This window comes from Pseudopipra pipra, chromosome 2, assembly GCF_036250125.1.
Source record: "Pseudopipra pipra isolate bDixPip1 chromosome 2, bDixPip1.hap1, whole genome shotgun sequence".
Taxonomy (NCBI): domain Eukaryota; kingdom Metazoa; phylum Chordata; class Aves; order Passeriformes; family Pipridae; genus Pseudopipra; species Pseudopipra pipra.
The window spans coordinates 112,664,258-112,679,530 of record NC_087550.1 but is presented as its reverse complement, the minus strand read 5'-3'; the positions used below and the strand labels follow the sequence as shown (position 1 = coordinate 112,679,530).

General features: G+C 39.7%; 1 protein-coding gene across 2 annotated transcripts in view; it reads left to right on the top strand.

Annotated features, from left to right (window-relative positions):
- LOC135410314 (amine oxidase [flavin-containing] B-like) overlaps positions 1-15,273 on the top strand; it is a 149,858-nt gene that overhangs the window by 11,672 nt on the left and 122,913 nt on the right. For both annotated transcript variants that reach the window (XM_064646916.1, XM_064646917.1), the window contains exons 2-3: positions 7,016-7,110; positions 7,936-8,073. In XM_064646916.1, coding sequence (XP_064502986.1) covers positions 7,016-7,110; positions 7,936-8,073 — 233 coding nt within the window. The remainder of the gene's footprint in view (positions 1-7,015; positions 7,111-7,935; positions 8,074-15,273) is intronic.

Here is a 15,273-nt window from a genome sequence, read left to right as displayed (position 1 = left end):
GTTTTACAGGCATTATTGTCTCAAGCCATTATTTCAATTAAAACGTTTTAGCTGGCTAATGATGAGTGACAGAGGTAGAGGTGACCAGCGCCAGGTTCAATCTCTCAGCGGCGGAGCTGTAATTGGATTGTGTTCATTAGAGCACAAACAAAACCAGTGCTATTAAATTGCAGTTTCTAGCACAGCAATGCAGTAAGGAGTCTGTGGAAAATGAAGGAGAAAGCCCACTGGTGAAAAATGGCTGCTTAGCTGTGGATGAGAACGTGCCTTTTGTCTGGTCCTGCCCTCCATCCCTTCAGTGTCCCAGTGGAATGTGAACTGTGCAGTGCTGATGGCACTGAACTGACAGGATGTTGTGGGGACATTTTAATTTTTTTTTAATTTTATTTGAATTTTAGAGTAATTAGGTCTAAGCAACAGCAAACCGTATTCTACTGTTAACTGATCTAATTTTAACATACCAGAAACTTAATTCTTGATCGAGGGAGTATTTTCTCTTTCCCTCCCCAAAACTGACCTCAGCTGCTTGGGACATATTCCTCTTTGTTTCTTCTTATTGCCCTGGTTTAAACACTGCAGCTGTGTTTGACCACTAACAAAGGTATTCCCCTCAAATGTTCTGCAGTGTTAAGACAGATGGATTTTGTTTTGTTTGGTACAGTGCAACAGTTTTAGCCAAACTCCTTTATTGCCTGTATGTGTTTTGCACGTATTTCTAAGCACCAGAGATGGTAGGTAAGGGTTACTGTATGAAGACATCTAATAGTGAGGGAAGTTGTATTTCCCATGTGATCCCACAGCAATACCAGCTTCTCTAAGACTGTGTAGGTTTTGACATATTTGAGGGTTTTTTACATTAATATTTCAGATAAATCAGTGCGTGTGGGGTGTATTTGTTGTTTGTCTGTTTGGTGTTCTGTTGTTGTTTGGGTTTTTTGTTGTTTGTTGGTTTGGTTTGGTTTTTTTGTTTTGGTTGTCTGTTGTTTTTGGTGGTTTTTTTTTTTTTTTATGAGACTAATCACTTTTGTTTAGAGAAAAAATTAAATTACTGGCCCCTCTCATCAAAATGAGACTTAGACTCAAGGTCAAGTAGAAGAATACAAAAGCCTGAGATGTCTAAAATAACTGCTTCAACATGTTAAATGTCTATGGATAAACATGTTCTGACTAGTATTTTTGAATACTTATGCTAAGAAATACTTGATTTCATCTGCCTTACTGACCCTGAACTCAGCTCTTACTTGTTTATATATAATCAGTTATGATATGTTTCCTTTTCTTGCTGTCAGTCTCGTGAAACATTTTTACATCCCACAATTTCTCCATTAACCCCAGGCCAGAGGACTGTGCTTGTTCTGCGGGCTAAGTATTATTATGCCATTTCCAAGCTGCATTTTGTGACAGATCCTCATGTCAAGCCTTGTGCTATGTTTGTTTACTGCTCTGGACCCCATCAAGGTGCTGTGGCTGCTCTGCCCACTGGCTCTGTGTAAGGGAGCATCTGTTACCTGATGTCTCTGCAGACAGTGATTTAGATGAGGCTGAACAGGTTGAGAATGAGGAAAAAAAAAATCCTCAAAGAACTCGTCAGTTTTGGCTTTATTTACAAGGTGTGCCATGGCAGACACTTCTCATGCAGACGTGCCTGAGCTTCCAGCTGGCTGCCTGGAGGACAACTTGCAGTGTGGCTGCTGCACCTGCACATGCCCATTAAAAACCAGGTGTAAACCTGTGCTCAAAGAAGTTATGTCAAGGGGGATACTGTCAGCAGTTACCCAGCCCAGTGCAGCGTTGGATATCCAAGCTGTGGAGGCACAAAGGTAAAAACCAGCTCCTTGCCTCTTTTAAGTGTTGAATGTTTTTAATCTGCTCGTACAGCTGATGTTTGTATGCCCAGTCCAAGTCTGGCATTGGTTACAAATGTTAAACCTCCCCAGGGCAGCACTTTGTGAACATATCTTTTGTGTCAAAATAAATACAGAGGAGAGGAAAATGTAGGCGAATTTCATGAACTGAAGGAAGTTCAGATGTGAGACATGTAAGTTCTGCAGTAAGACCTGCAGGTTAGTACGGTACAAGTTTGATGACAGCATTTCTTCCTGCTCAATGCACAGTTTCAATCGAAGAGAGAAATTTTTAAGGTTACAGAATAAACATTTTTTTTGCCAGCCATTTTAGAAGCTATTAATTGAATGCCTGTGTCTTAGGGACTCTTTCTTTGCTCCTTACATGAGTTAAAAATTAGAATTTGTAGATGATTTTTATAATTATATAAATGAGAGAAATTATTTTTTTTTCTTACAGTGGAGATAATAAATATGGAGGAACATGATGAAGTAGTGAATAATACAGAGAAAGTGCAACAGGAACTGCAGGAATGCCTTCAGAAATTTACAGCTTTTCAGAGATGCAATTTCCAATCATGTCCTTTCTAGTGATTTTTTTGTGGAAGTGCTAAGATTAAAAGTGTATTTCAATAAAATTGCTGATTCCAGGCAGAATCAGACTGGAATCAGTTATTAAATTTCAGTTGTTTTTTTTTTTTCCTTTAAAGTACTTCAAAGTATTTTTTAGATAATCTAATGTGTTTGATTGTAGGGCTTCACTGTAGTCCACAGAGGGGTCAGATAAAAAAATTTGACTCCTGTCATATTTATCAATGCAAATGTATAGATAATAAATATATTTTAATATAAATATTATATATGTAATCCAAATATATATGATTCAAACATAAATATAGACATATAATAAAGGTTGGGCTTGATCCTGGAGGTATTTTCCAACCTTAATGATTCTAAGATTCTATGAAATATCAGTTTGGATTCTGCCCTAGCACAGAAATGTAAGATTTTCTGTTTAAAAAAATAAAATTAAAAAATCTGAATTACTCGTTCTCTGAGGATAAGGAAACTGTTAATGTTAGAAAGTGAGGTTGTAATGAAGCTGTTTATTCAAATGGTGCAACTTAAGGTGTTTAGCGGGTACAGAGCTATCAAACAAGAAAAAAGTTGGGACTGAAGGTGAAATAATTATTGTGATGATTTGACATTTTGATGTTTGAGTCATATCTGTGTGAATGCAAAGTGCTATATGATGAAGAAGTGATTTTCATGGCTTGAACTTGTGTTACAAGATTCTGGGGGAGGCAATCTCTTGCCAGTATCTCTGGGTGGCTGCAGTTGGATACTGGGTTGCTATGGGAACACACGTGAAGGCTTGCCTGGTTAAGCATCTCTAAGTACAATGGTGTTTTCAGTCTGGGGATTCAAATAATCATCCTTGCTTCTTTGCACTTTGAATTAATTAACTGCTTATCAGTTCTTTGAGCAGAACTGCAGGTTAGATTTATGTTTTCTGTCATATATATATATATATATATATATATTTGGGGCTCTCTGTTGCCCCTTGTAGAAAGCTGACCTGCAGTGGAAACTGGACCTAGCTCCTTTCCTCTGTGGTTGAGCTCTTATATTGCAATTCAGATCTTAGTCTGTTGAAATGCTTCTGGTGAGGAGGGAAAGATGCCACTGGATGACAAAACAGTGCATGAAACAGGAGTAATAACAGCATCAGTCACGTTTTTTGGATGACCTTTACATTTGAATGTGGCTGTTTGCCTCATTTGTGAGGACTAGGGACAATATTAAAGGTCTGCCTTTTGTTAGTGATGTGCAAGAGAGCGAGAGGTAAGCCAGAGGCAGTGCTGAAATGTGAAACTTGTGAAGGGTTAAACTTCTCAAGAGGAGATCTCACATCATGTATGACAGATTTTTCCAGGCTTTGCTTCACAGGCATCATGCCTGCTCTGTTTCTGGCAATTGGGGTATCAGGCACAGAAAGGCCACTCTGATTCTAGCCCAGAAAAGAGGTTGTGGTCTGTAGGGGTTTCCTGCAGCAGTTGTTAGTTTCTAAAAAGCAAACCTCAACCTTGTGCGCCAGTATTCATGTCCTAGTATTCATTTCTATTTTCATATGCTTTTGTTGCTGTTCTGATGCCTTATCTGTCCTCGTATCACTTCGGCTCAGAGCTCTCCCTCAGCAGCATCCAGTCCTCTCACTGGTTTTTGGCTTCAGCCCAAGAGCCCATTTGGGGTCTTGGGTCCAGCTCCAGGGAGCAGGTGTGGAGTGATGTGGCAGTACTGTGATTCTAAGTGTGTAAGATACCAAAATAGCAATATTCCTACCTGCCTACATTGCACTGTAGTGTTGTATTTGTCACAGCAGTCTTGCCTTATCCTGCACCATGTGTGCTATGAGACCTACTCTGGTCCTTTGCTGTGCCATCTGAGCCTCTGCCTGTTCTTCCATCTTTTTGCTGTTATGTGTTTGTGGTGAGGGGTAGGAGAAGCTAGAGGTTGGCTATGGTCCCTGACTTTGTCAGCAGTTACCTCCTTAATTTCTCCAGCAAACTTTGGAGCAAAACCAGAGCTGTGATGTGGGTGAGAGGAGCAGGTGGACCACCAGCCCTTGAACTAAAGGGGCCAGGTGGTGCTTAGTTTGGGAACCCCGTAAACTGCATCTTCTGCTACAGAGCCAAGCCCCAAGGACACATCCCTCCCCCTGCAGAGATCAGATCTGCTGGAGGATGGGCATGGATGGGGCAGTGAGATACTAATGAGCCTGATCCTACCCTCAACACTGTTTTGGTTTTCTGTTTTTGCATCAGGAAAGAGCAAACTGTTATCCACCTCTAACAGGTACATCTGTGAAGGTGTGGGTCTGGGGAAAAGGGGGTGTGTGCCCCAAAATAGACAGCAGGGAGTAAATAGTAGGTAGATGCAGTGGAGCGGATGGAAGTTGCAGGGGGAAACAAGGAGTGGTATCTGGGCTACAAATCAGCTGCATTTCAGTTGAGTCTAAAGAGTTATAATTTCATAAACGTTTCTGTTTGTTCAGCTCCTGGGAATAAACTGCCAAAGGCAGATGTACTGAAATGTTTATTCATTAGATTTTAATAAAGAAGGTCAAATCTCATATCCCTTAATCATTGTTGGTAACTGAATGCTATTAATTGATTAGTCAATACCTGTTAGCATGATAAGACAGCAGAAACCCACAAGTGACAGCAGCCTTCAGTTTGTGTATTCATTCTGTAAATTATTAATAACTACTATTGATCCTCTCCTAACTGATGAAATGTTTCTTTTTTGAAAAGTAACTTTTTTTTTTTCTTTAACTGATAAGCTAGATTTAATTAGGAGCTTTGTTGGCTATTTTTCCTCCAGAAGCCAATCTTGCTTTGCAAGTTCTTTGAAGGAGTGGTCCATGTTTACATACCATGACTGTTTTCTGTATTATGTTCTTCCTTAGTATCTTGAAATATTTGTGAGTGTAGTCAAGGCCACTGATCCAGCCAGATGTTTTTGCAATATAATTTCCTCAATAGGAAGTATGGAAAGACCTTTATCAGTTTCATTACTAGGTTTCTCACTAACACTTATGTGAAAACCCAAGATAAATAAGCCCATGAAGCTAGAAATAGAAGCAGGACAGTATGATATTTTAATGGAAACATCTGCAGCTTTTCTTTAGAAAATGTAAAATCTTGTAGATAGATAGATCTACACCATTCTCTCTCTTTTCTTCTTTTTTTTTTTTTTTTCTTTCAGGTGGGCAAATAAAGGCCTTAAGTGGTTTAACCAGCACAGTGCAGCAGTTTCAGTACAGGGTTGAGAACAGAACCTGGTTCTCCTGCTCCCAGTCCATTAGTTGATGACCAGAGTGTTCTGCAGCCTCTATCCAGGACAGCTACACTTTCTTCATTATAGTTTCATTCAGTCCTGCCATGCTAGCTCTGGCCATCTGTTTTTCCTGCTGGTGCTTTTGCCATTTGTTCTGTGGCTGCCTTATGCTTGGAACGATCCTCTTTCACAGCTCCTCCATAACTACACGTACCAGGACACACAGAGGGAACTGATTGCATTCTCATGGTAACAAGGCAGAGAGCCAAAAAGGATAAATTACGATGTATGAGTGAGGCTTCCAACCTGGCCTGTTGCTGAACTTTATTCAACCCATCCTGTTGGCTCAAGAGGATGAGGCAACCCACTAGAATATAACTTGTGTTGTCCCACTAGAAACTCACTCACACGTGACCAAAGTAAGCACCATGGCTTATTCAAATCTCAGTTTGTGTGCTGAAGTAAAAGGCAAGAGATGATCTTAAGAAGTTGAGAGGTTTCAGGCTGTAATCCCTTTCTAATTTCCTTCATTCCCACAGCAGCTTGCCACACTTGCTGCAGGGCTTGGAGCTAATATTTTCCTCTGCATTTATGAGGATTTATGGCATCAGAACTAGAGTGAGATGTTCCCTATTCTTATTGTTCTATTCTTATTGTTCCCTCACTTGCAAGGTTGAAATAAAAGTGTATGAAGAAAATGGATGAGGAATCAAACAATTTTATGGGGTAGATTAACCTATATTCTTTTCTTCTTCTTGTCATGCACAAGTGCACATTCTGTTTCTTCTAAATCAGACCGTGTGTTCTTCTGGAGGCGAAACCTGTGACCCGACTGTGTGGAAGCTTTGCTATTGCACTTTAAAATATTCAGAACTGGAAAGCAGAGACGTAGAACAAGTGTCAGGAAAGCTTCTGAAATTTAAGACAGTCCTAATAAAACTTCCTATTTTTTTTTTTCTGTTTGGGTTATAAAAGATGACATGTTGAGGAAGACAGCTTTCTGTTTACAAACAACAAGTTCCCTGCATGGCTGGATGACTGTCATAACAAGTGCTGGCTTATGCATCAGAATTGCTGAGCATGTGGTGCAAAACTTGCTCAGCACATGTAAATTTTGACCACAAACTGTTTTAATATATGGCTTCAGCTTCATTTAATGATTATTGCTTTTTTAGTTTTTTTAATTCCACCTCACCCCCCTGTCATAGTGTTTGAATGAACAATTTGGGATTTGGATGGACAGCTGTGAGGGTCTTTACATGTCAACTCACAAAAGCCACGTGGTGCATATATAGAAGTGTCCTTTAATTGCTTTTCTTTTTGTCTTTTAGGTCTCTCAGCAGCCAAACTGCTGACTGAATCAGGCTTGAATGTGGTGTTGCTGGAAGCCAATGACAGGGTTGGTGGAAGAACTTTCACTGTAAGGGTAATTATCTCCAAACCCATTTATTCTACATATACAAACTTAGAGTAGATACTATACATGTAAGGGGAAGATTTCTGGAGCACTAGAAGGTGGGAAATTTCCTGATATTTTAACAGCAAGAGAAGGGAAAGACTGGCATGATGGTGAAGACAGAATATTTCTGTGTGATCTGCAGGGTATGGAGTCATCCATCTGGTAAGGAGAATGTGATGAGTTAAGTTTCAAAGTCATTTCCTAGGGAGAGACACTATTGAAATCTCTATGAAAAAACACCCATAAGGTCAACCATGGTGTGAAGAGTCTTGAGCTGAACCTTAACAAGCCCCACGAGGAGTGGTGTAGGCTAGAGGAGTGGCTGGGAACTCAACCAGAATGTTTCCCTTTACTTTACCTTCTGTTCTACCTCGACTTGGGAGATTCCCCCTCCCACCCTGCTCATCAGAGAATCTTGCCTGTGCTACTTCCTGGGACAGTCTGTTTTAAACCAGTCGTTGTTGAGATGCCGGACCAAGGAAGAGCTGCACACGTCTCTCTCCATCCTCTCTCTGCTTGTCAGGCTCTTTTCTCTCGTGTTTGTTTAAGACCTGTAGCAATGGGCCTGCTAAGCTATTTATGAACTCATAATCTGAGATCTGAGTAATCACCACACCAGAACTCCACCAAAGAATTTATGTTTTTCCGAGGGGAGAGGAATCTGAGCCAAAATACTATGGGAGTGTTTAATTTCATTTCATTCCTCCAGATTGCTCTTTTAACTTGTGTGCTATTTACAAAGGACCTACTGGCTTCTTTGGGTTTTTTTCCCTTTTGTATGTGATAAACTAGAATAAGCAAGTGAAATATGTGGACCTTGGAGGAGCTTACGTGGGGCCAACACAGAATCGTCTCCTGCGGTTATCCAAAGAGTTGGGAATAGAGACCTACAAAGTGAATGAAGTTGAGCACCTGATACACCATGTCAAGGTAAGAGGCTCTCAAGCATGCTGCTGTAGGCAGGCAAGTTGTAGTGATCTCCTTTCTCACTGTTTTCCTTCATACTACAGCGGAGTTACATTACATGGCTGGGCTTCGCGAGCAAAGATTTGGGAAGGGCTCTACCCACGTTTGTTGCAAATACAGCGGAGTAGACTTGTTAAAATATGCAACATCTGAGTTTGTTGGTGAAAAAAATAAGTATGTTGTTAATAAGGAACTCGTACAAATTACTATATGCACACACATAAGTGTGTGTACCCTGTGGATGGATCCTGTTAGCTGATGCCTTGGTTCAGGTCTGACCTCTTAGTTAAAAGCTCTCAAAATCTTCGTTGTTTTGGACAGTGCAACTGTCACTCTTCTGTATGGGTCAGCTCTGATATACACTGCCCAAGGTGTCTGAAAATCCCTTTCAGAATTCCTAATGTATCTTAAAGCAGGCTGAAAGTTTGTCAGGATGGGCTTCCTAAACCAGTGACAATTATTATCCCGACTGACAGAAACATGAAGAGGTTCTGTCTGGTTTTGCTGATAGGGAGACTTAACATGTAGAGTAGCAAAAGGCTCTGAGAGTCAAACAGTCTTGTGGAGGCAGATCTAAATGTCTGTTCATGATCAGGAACAGAACAGCTATGGCAAAGCTGTTAAAAAGCCCACGTATTCTCAGTAGTCATTACGCTTTCTCCAGAAGAGCATCCCATCTCCTTTCCTGATATAGACCAGTGTTGCACTCCCACAGAAAGGAAACTTTCTATGTTAGTTCCTGAGAAAATTATCACTGAATTTTATTATATGCTTAGGAAAAGCCATTATGCAATGACTGGCAAAATACATGTCAGTAGTTGGTGTTTGATGAAAGGTTAAAGAAAACATTGACAGACCTAAAGACAGCCATAGAGAAAAGATGTTCTGTCAGTTTTCCATTATTTTTTCCACTCAATTATTATAATAAAGAATTGTGTTCTCAAAGTGATTTGTTTTGTGGTGACGGTCCACAATTACCATTTTTGTAGTAGAACTGGTGGGTACATCCACACTGTTCTGTTTCATGTGCCTCTGGCACTGTCCACAAAGCCAAATTTTCTGTTTATTCACAGTATTTAGCCTTCAAATCACCTAAACACAAATAGGAGGTCATGCCATGAGGGGAAACCTTAATGGGACAATTAATGTGGCCAGTCAGGATGATAGCATGGTGGCATTCCAAAATGCTGCCAGAAGTCACTGAAGCCAAAGGTAAAGCTGATTTATTGTCAGCAGCCAGTCAAGCAAGGCTCCTTGTTTGGTAAGTCAGACCCCATTTCCTTTTAGGATATCTAGGAAACAGGTTGTGAAGGAATATTGGTATTACTATGCTAGTTGAAATAACACTTGATTTCCAATCACCTTTTATAGAGTGAGGAAAAAGCAGAATGGCACAAGAGTTAGAAGTTCAAGCTCTTGACAAGGGCAGTCTGTCTTTCCCTTGAGCACAAGTGTCTCACCATATGAATTGCCAGAGATTGTGCATAGCCTTTTACCATCATCCTTGCATGCCTTTTAGCCCAGGATGGAGTGCTGGTGTGAGTCAAGGATCTCAGCTTTCCTCCCTATCCAGCACTGATAGGAGTTGCTGGCACCCAGCAACATATCCCAGGCTGGCAGAGAAGGGCATTCCTTGGCTTTTCTGTATGTTGGGGATAGAAAAGGCCTTGAATTGGGATGCTAAAACATTAAGGCACAAGTCCAGGGAATATATACTATAGTATGACTTGTATCCAGAAATCCAGATGTGGGGGAAGCCACTCTGCTTCTGGAGGCATTCAAGCCATCCAAGCCTGGAGGTCTCATCTACTGTGGTCATTGCCAGTCAAGTGTTGAAATTCTCCAAGGAGAGACATCCCAGCTGTGGGCTGAGGTGCTCACAAGGCATGCTAAGAAGCAGCAGCTTGGATTCAGGCAAAGTTTTTAGGCTCATCTGCCCATAGGAGCTCCTGAAGTGTGTGCCAGAACTCCCTGGTAGCCAAGCAAGAGGTAAAGAGAGGAGATATTCCACATTCAGTAGCACTTCCTTTGAATCTCCTGATTTAATTAATTTAAAATCCTTTATTTCCATTTTTCTTATGTTTATACAATTGTGGAAAAGTATTTGCATATTTGAAGAATTAATCACAGTAAAATAATTGGCACGTGAGCACAGTATAGTAGACATATGCCCTGTCATGTGGCCAAATCTTCAGCCTCAGGCATTTCATGTGTGTGGAACACATTCCTGACAGGTCTCTCAGCCACGTGGCTTGTCCATGCTCCCCCTGTGAGTGGACAATGCTTTTGTGTGTTCCTTGAAATCTCAGCAGTACTCCCAAGTCAGCTTGCAAATCAGATTCCAAAATAGGCAAAGGGCTGTCGACCCTGTGTGAATTTGAGTTCACTGTGGCCAAATATTATTAAATTCTGGGCCACAGAATTATCTGAACCCAGAGAGGCAATGAAACCTAAAGGTTTTAATTTTTCTTTTGCTACACAATCAGGCATCACAGTGCATCTTGTAAAATCAGCTGCTGTTTTTACATATACCCAAAGGCAAAATCAAGCCTTTCATAGTTAATTAAATTCATTTTAGAAGCTTTTTAATACAAGTAATATATGCAGCTTCTTTGTACTACAAAATGAAAAGAATGCATTTTGTTGATCTCTGGGTGGGTCTCTGCTAATTAGGCTTTACCAACTTGATTGGGTTGGGTGGTTTTTACTTCCTTTAATCTGTTTTAATGTCAGGTTCTATTGTGAGATTATTTTTGGTCTCGCTTATATTGCATGTGATATCTTCACAGAAATTCAAAATTATATTTCTTGCCCTACATTTTTTTTCTTTTCCCTCCACTTGTTAAGCAGCCTTTTTCATGGTCTTTGAAAAGAGATTAGTATGTTCTTTTCATTTGTGTAAATACTGGTTCATCAGCCTTAGTGAGAAAATTAGTATAGCTCTGCAAGTAGTATTTGGTAGGCAAATTGCTGCCTGAACACCATTGATTTTCAATAGCCAACTGAAATTAGGTTCATAAATCCAGATTTGAGAAGCAAAAGCAGAACTGTCTGAGAATTCATCATCTCTTAACAGTCTTCCCACTAGACTGGTAGGCAGATGTAAAATCTTAAAAATGCTTCTTAAATTGAGATAACTTTTCCTTAGCTGCCCAAGAGAGAATTCAGGATCCTACCTTAGATATGCAGATTTGCAGCTTTTAACTGGTGATGTTTGTTTCCCCCACCAAAACGAATGACAGTTTTTGTCTTTCAGAAAGCAAACCAAAGTACATATAGTACAGGTAATTTTTACCTTTATTGTGTAACAGTCCCTGGAAAGAAATGTTGAAATTTGAAAACACACCAGCTGTCGTGAGGGTTTAATTATCACATTTTCCCTGTAATTCAAATTGTCCTTCACTTCTGTGCCATCTCAATAGCCATGCAAACTTCCTGCATTTTAAATCACAAATTTACCAATGTTATCAATTGCAACATCGGTTCCTTGTCTAAGGTAACTGTGGAACTGGTTTGCTTTGCTACCCTAAATCTGTGTAAAGAAACACATATTTGTATGACTGGTTTGCCCAGTGAATCTTTTTAGAACTTCATTCCTTCATATACAGTAAGGATGACCTACTCTTTGTCCTGCTATGGTGCCAGCTGAACATCCCCAATCCCATTTTCACTGATGACAAAAAGGCTCCTTCCTGGCTACATCAGACCACCAAAGCTCGTTTTTTTAAAACATAGTCGTTAGTCTGTGGTAGATCCCCCACTGCTGTTGATGCTTCTTGTCATTTTTTTTGTTTTGAGATGCTTTTTGCCACTGGGACTTTTTATGGGATAACGCTATTATCCTTCCTGGACCTTCCCCAGATTATTAAAAGTGGCAGTAACACTTGTTCTTTCTAATTTCTGTTGTCTCTGTTATGCAAGCTGTGGACAGTGCTAACAGCTGGATGAGGTAGCTGGCTATTTTGACCACTTTGACAGGGTGTTGCACCTGAAACAGTCCTCATATGGTTGTAATTAAATCCTGCAAGTTGCTTCTTTAGCACCAGAAGGCACGTTTGGCATTGTGCACATCCTGGGGGCTCTTTCAGGTTCAGATGCTGGGTGAAACAGGAAGCATCCCCTCCCTAGTCACTAGACAGGTTCTTGACATTGACTGGCCAATACTTCATTACCTCAGTTAAGTTCTCTTTAAGAGGCTGGAGTTTCCTCGTAATAATTCATCTGCCAGCAGCACTGGCCAGAGGTGTCTGAATGCACGTCATGCCCACTTGAAGTTTGGCACCACCTTTATACAAATATAAACAATTAGCATCTCCAGGGATAATGCTAATGTGAACCTTGTCTGCAGCACGTCAGGAAGGTGAATATTTAGTCTTATATACACAGTGCTTCTAACTAGGACCCAAATCTACACTAATTTTGTCAGGTTACATACTAACCTGAAGTAGATTTCCAGAAAAAAATTTACAGCCCTCTTGGGTCTCATTCATTTTCAGCACTATTGTGCCTATTAAAATGCAGTTTGCTGTGGTCTTGTTCATGAATAAAAAATATGATGGTCATATTGTATCGGGATTTAATTAACAGCTGGATAAGTGACTGCTGTATTTAAAGTTATAGAATTTAATGATGTTTCTTTTGTGACATCTGTGATATATGCACTGAAGCTAAGCAATATGATTTATTTAAGCTTTTGACCAGCTTCTCTGCGAATCTGAGGGCAGTATCTCCTGGCATAGTCTGTAGTATAGAGTGTAACAGCTTAAATGGATTTTTGAATGACTAGATAAATGTACTTTCATTGTTCTTTGTATATCTTAATTAGAGTGTAGTCAGAGAATGAAGTCTGTGAGACTCTCAGTTGCCATCAATTTAAGGGAGGTGAAACAGCCTCATGTTTTGGGGTTTTTTTCCCCTTTTTGTTGGCAATTTGTAAATAAGAACTTGGGGAGCTGAGAAGAATACATCTGAATCTGTAAAAAGCTGGGCATTTGGTGTCTTTACTGGATATGAGGATGCAGGTATTTCTCTCACAAGATTCTGTGTCATTAATCATATTCACTTGTAGCCTCAAAAGTGAGTCTGAGGTTGACTAGGCTGAGATTGGTGAAAGCATCTTCCAGACTCCCAGAAGAGGGTGGAGCAGGCTTTGGCATGAGTATAGGAAAAGCTGGGCTTGTTTGGTCTCATTGGACCTGCCCTGTAAATAAAGGGCTGGCAGTAATTGTAAGAAGAAATTTCATAATTAGGCCTTTTTAAATTAAAATATGGATATTTTTATTTCAGCAGCTTAAAAGATGCAAGATTATGTACAGCAGATCTGCAGAATGATCTCTGTCAAAGGGGACTGTAATGCAAGATTTTGCAAGGAATGTTTATTGATCAAGAAGATTGACTGGAAGGCTGGAAGCTGTGACCTAATGGCAGCATGAGGATGAAAGTAGTAAGAAAAATGAACTGTAAATAAAGTATGAATTTCTTAATTAAATTTGAGTTGAAAAAGTCTTCCTTGGTGTTAGCTTTCCCAGGCCACATGGTCTGTTCCCAAGGAGATTAGGAAAAGAATTAGAGAAGTGTGTATTTAACACAAGATCAACCTGGTGAACATACTGGATTTCATGTGTCTGTAAAATTTTATTTTTTTAATTTTTTTAGGTAAGGAGTTTAATAACCTGAAGTATCTCAGAAACAAATTTACTGACCCCAAAGTCATCTTCTGGTTAAAACCAGTGTTCTAGTTGTGAGAGTATGTGTACTCTGTCTGCTCAGTTATATTATGGGCAGATGCTCTCTTGAAAGCTTTCTCCCAAATGAAGCTACTCTTTTCTTCTTCTTTTCTTTTTTTTTTTTTTTTCCATTTATTTATGCTCATTTATCTGCTTTTGGGAGGGGAAAGAGGATTTTTCTTAAGACTAATTCTAGAAATATTGTAAAGTTTTCAGTTGATTTTTGTTCACTTTGTTGACTGGTTTAATTCAGGTTTGGAAAGCCACATGCAGGCCCAGTTTCAAAGAGTATTTACAAACAAAGTCCCTATAAATCTGTGCTTCATAAGACACTTTAATGCTTTTTGTAAAGGTAGTTTTTAGTGTCTGAAAACAAAAATTCCCATTCTAGTAGGAAGGAGATTTAGTTAATTATTTTCACAGCTGATTGGAAGAAATATACATACAATTATATAGAGGATCTAAATTCAGAGCAGATCCTCAATTTTCCTTTCTGAATCACTTCAGTGTTGTTTCTCTCCTTCTGTCTATATTTTAGGTAAGACAAGTATTTAACGGATTGCATGACGTGGCAGAGTGAAGGTGGACTTATTTCTATAACATGGCAGAAACAAGTTGTTCCTGCTTAGCTCCATTCCTTTTCAGAATGCATGTTTCAAGCCACTGTGTCTGGCTATGAACACTTAAACTGGAATTACCTTACTTGACCAAATTCACAAGACACACTGGCATGCACAGCTGATGATCTCAAATTAGATATTGAAATACATTTCAAGGACATTTTGGCGTGTCTAAATATTGCAGCTTTGCAGGTATATCAGTCATACAGATTGTCTTATGCTGTGTTTATATTTTCTAACCTATGTATCTTTTTACTTTTAGTATATCTGTCAGTATAGTAATCAGCTGAGCATATGAGCTCCTGAATAGTTCTGCAATGAAGGGAACTTCAATGTAGTTCAATGCTGTTACAGTTTCTAAGCAGGCCAGTGTACCTCTCTCAGTTTGGTCCAGCTACTTGCCATGTTTTACTGAGGCTTACTTTCAAAGAAACATACTGGTTTTAAAAACCCCAACAGAACTAAACAAACACACACACCCCAAACAACAACAAAACCAAAAAACAACTCCCACAAACCAAACAAAATTGATACTTTTTCACAAGGCAGCAGATGAGAAACAATATCTGATACATGTACAGAGTTACATCCTGAAGTGATCCTTTTCTGGTTCTCATTTTCCTCCTCATGACTTTGCATCTTACTGTTCCAGTGCTGTGTATGAATGACGTTCCTGGGATTTTAAGTTGAGAGAACAGGGTATGTGTGATGTACCAGTGCTGTGAATCAGCAGAGGGCACTGCTTGCCAATAAACCTGTGTAACTGTGAATTAACATGCAGAGTGAGGTCTTGGTGAAGTGAGCATCAGGTACTCCAC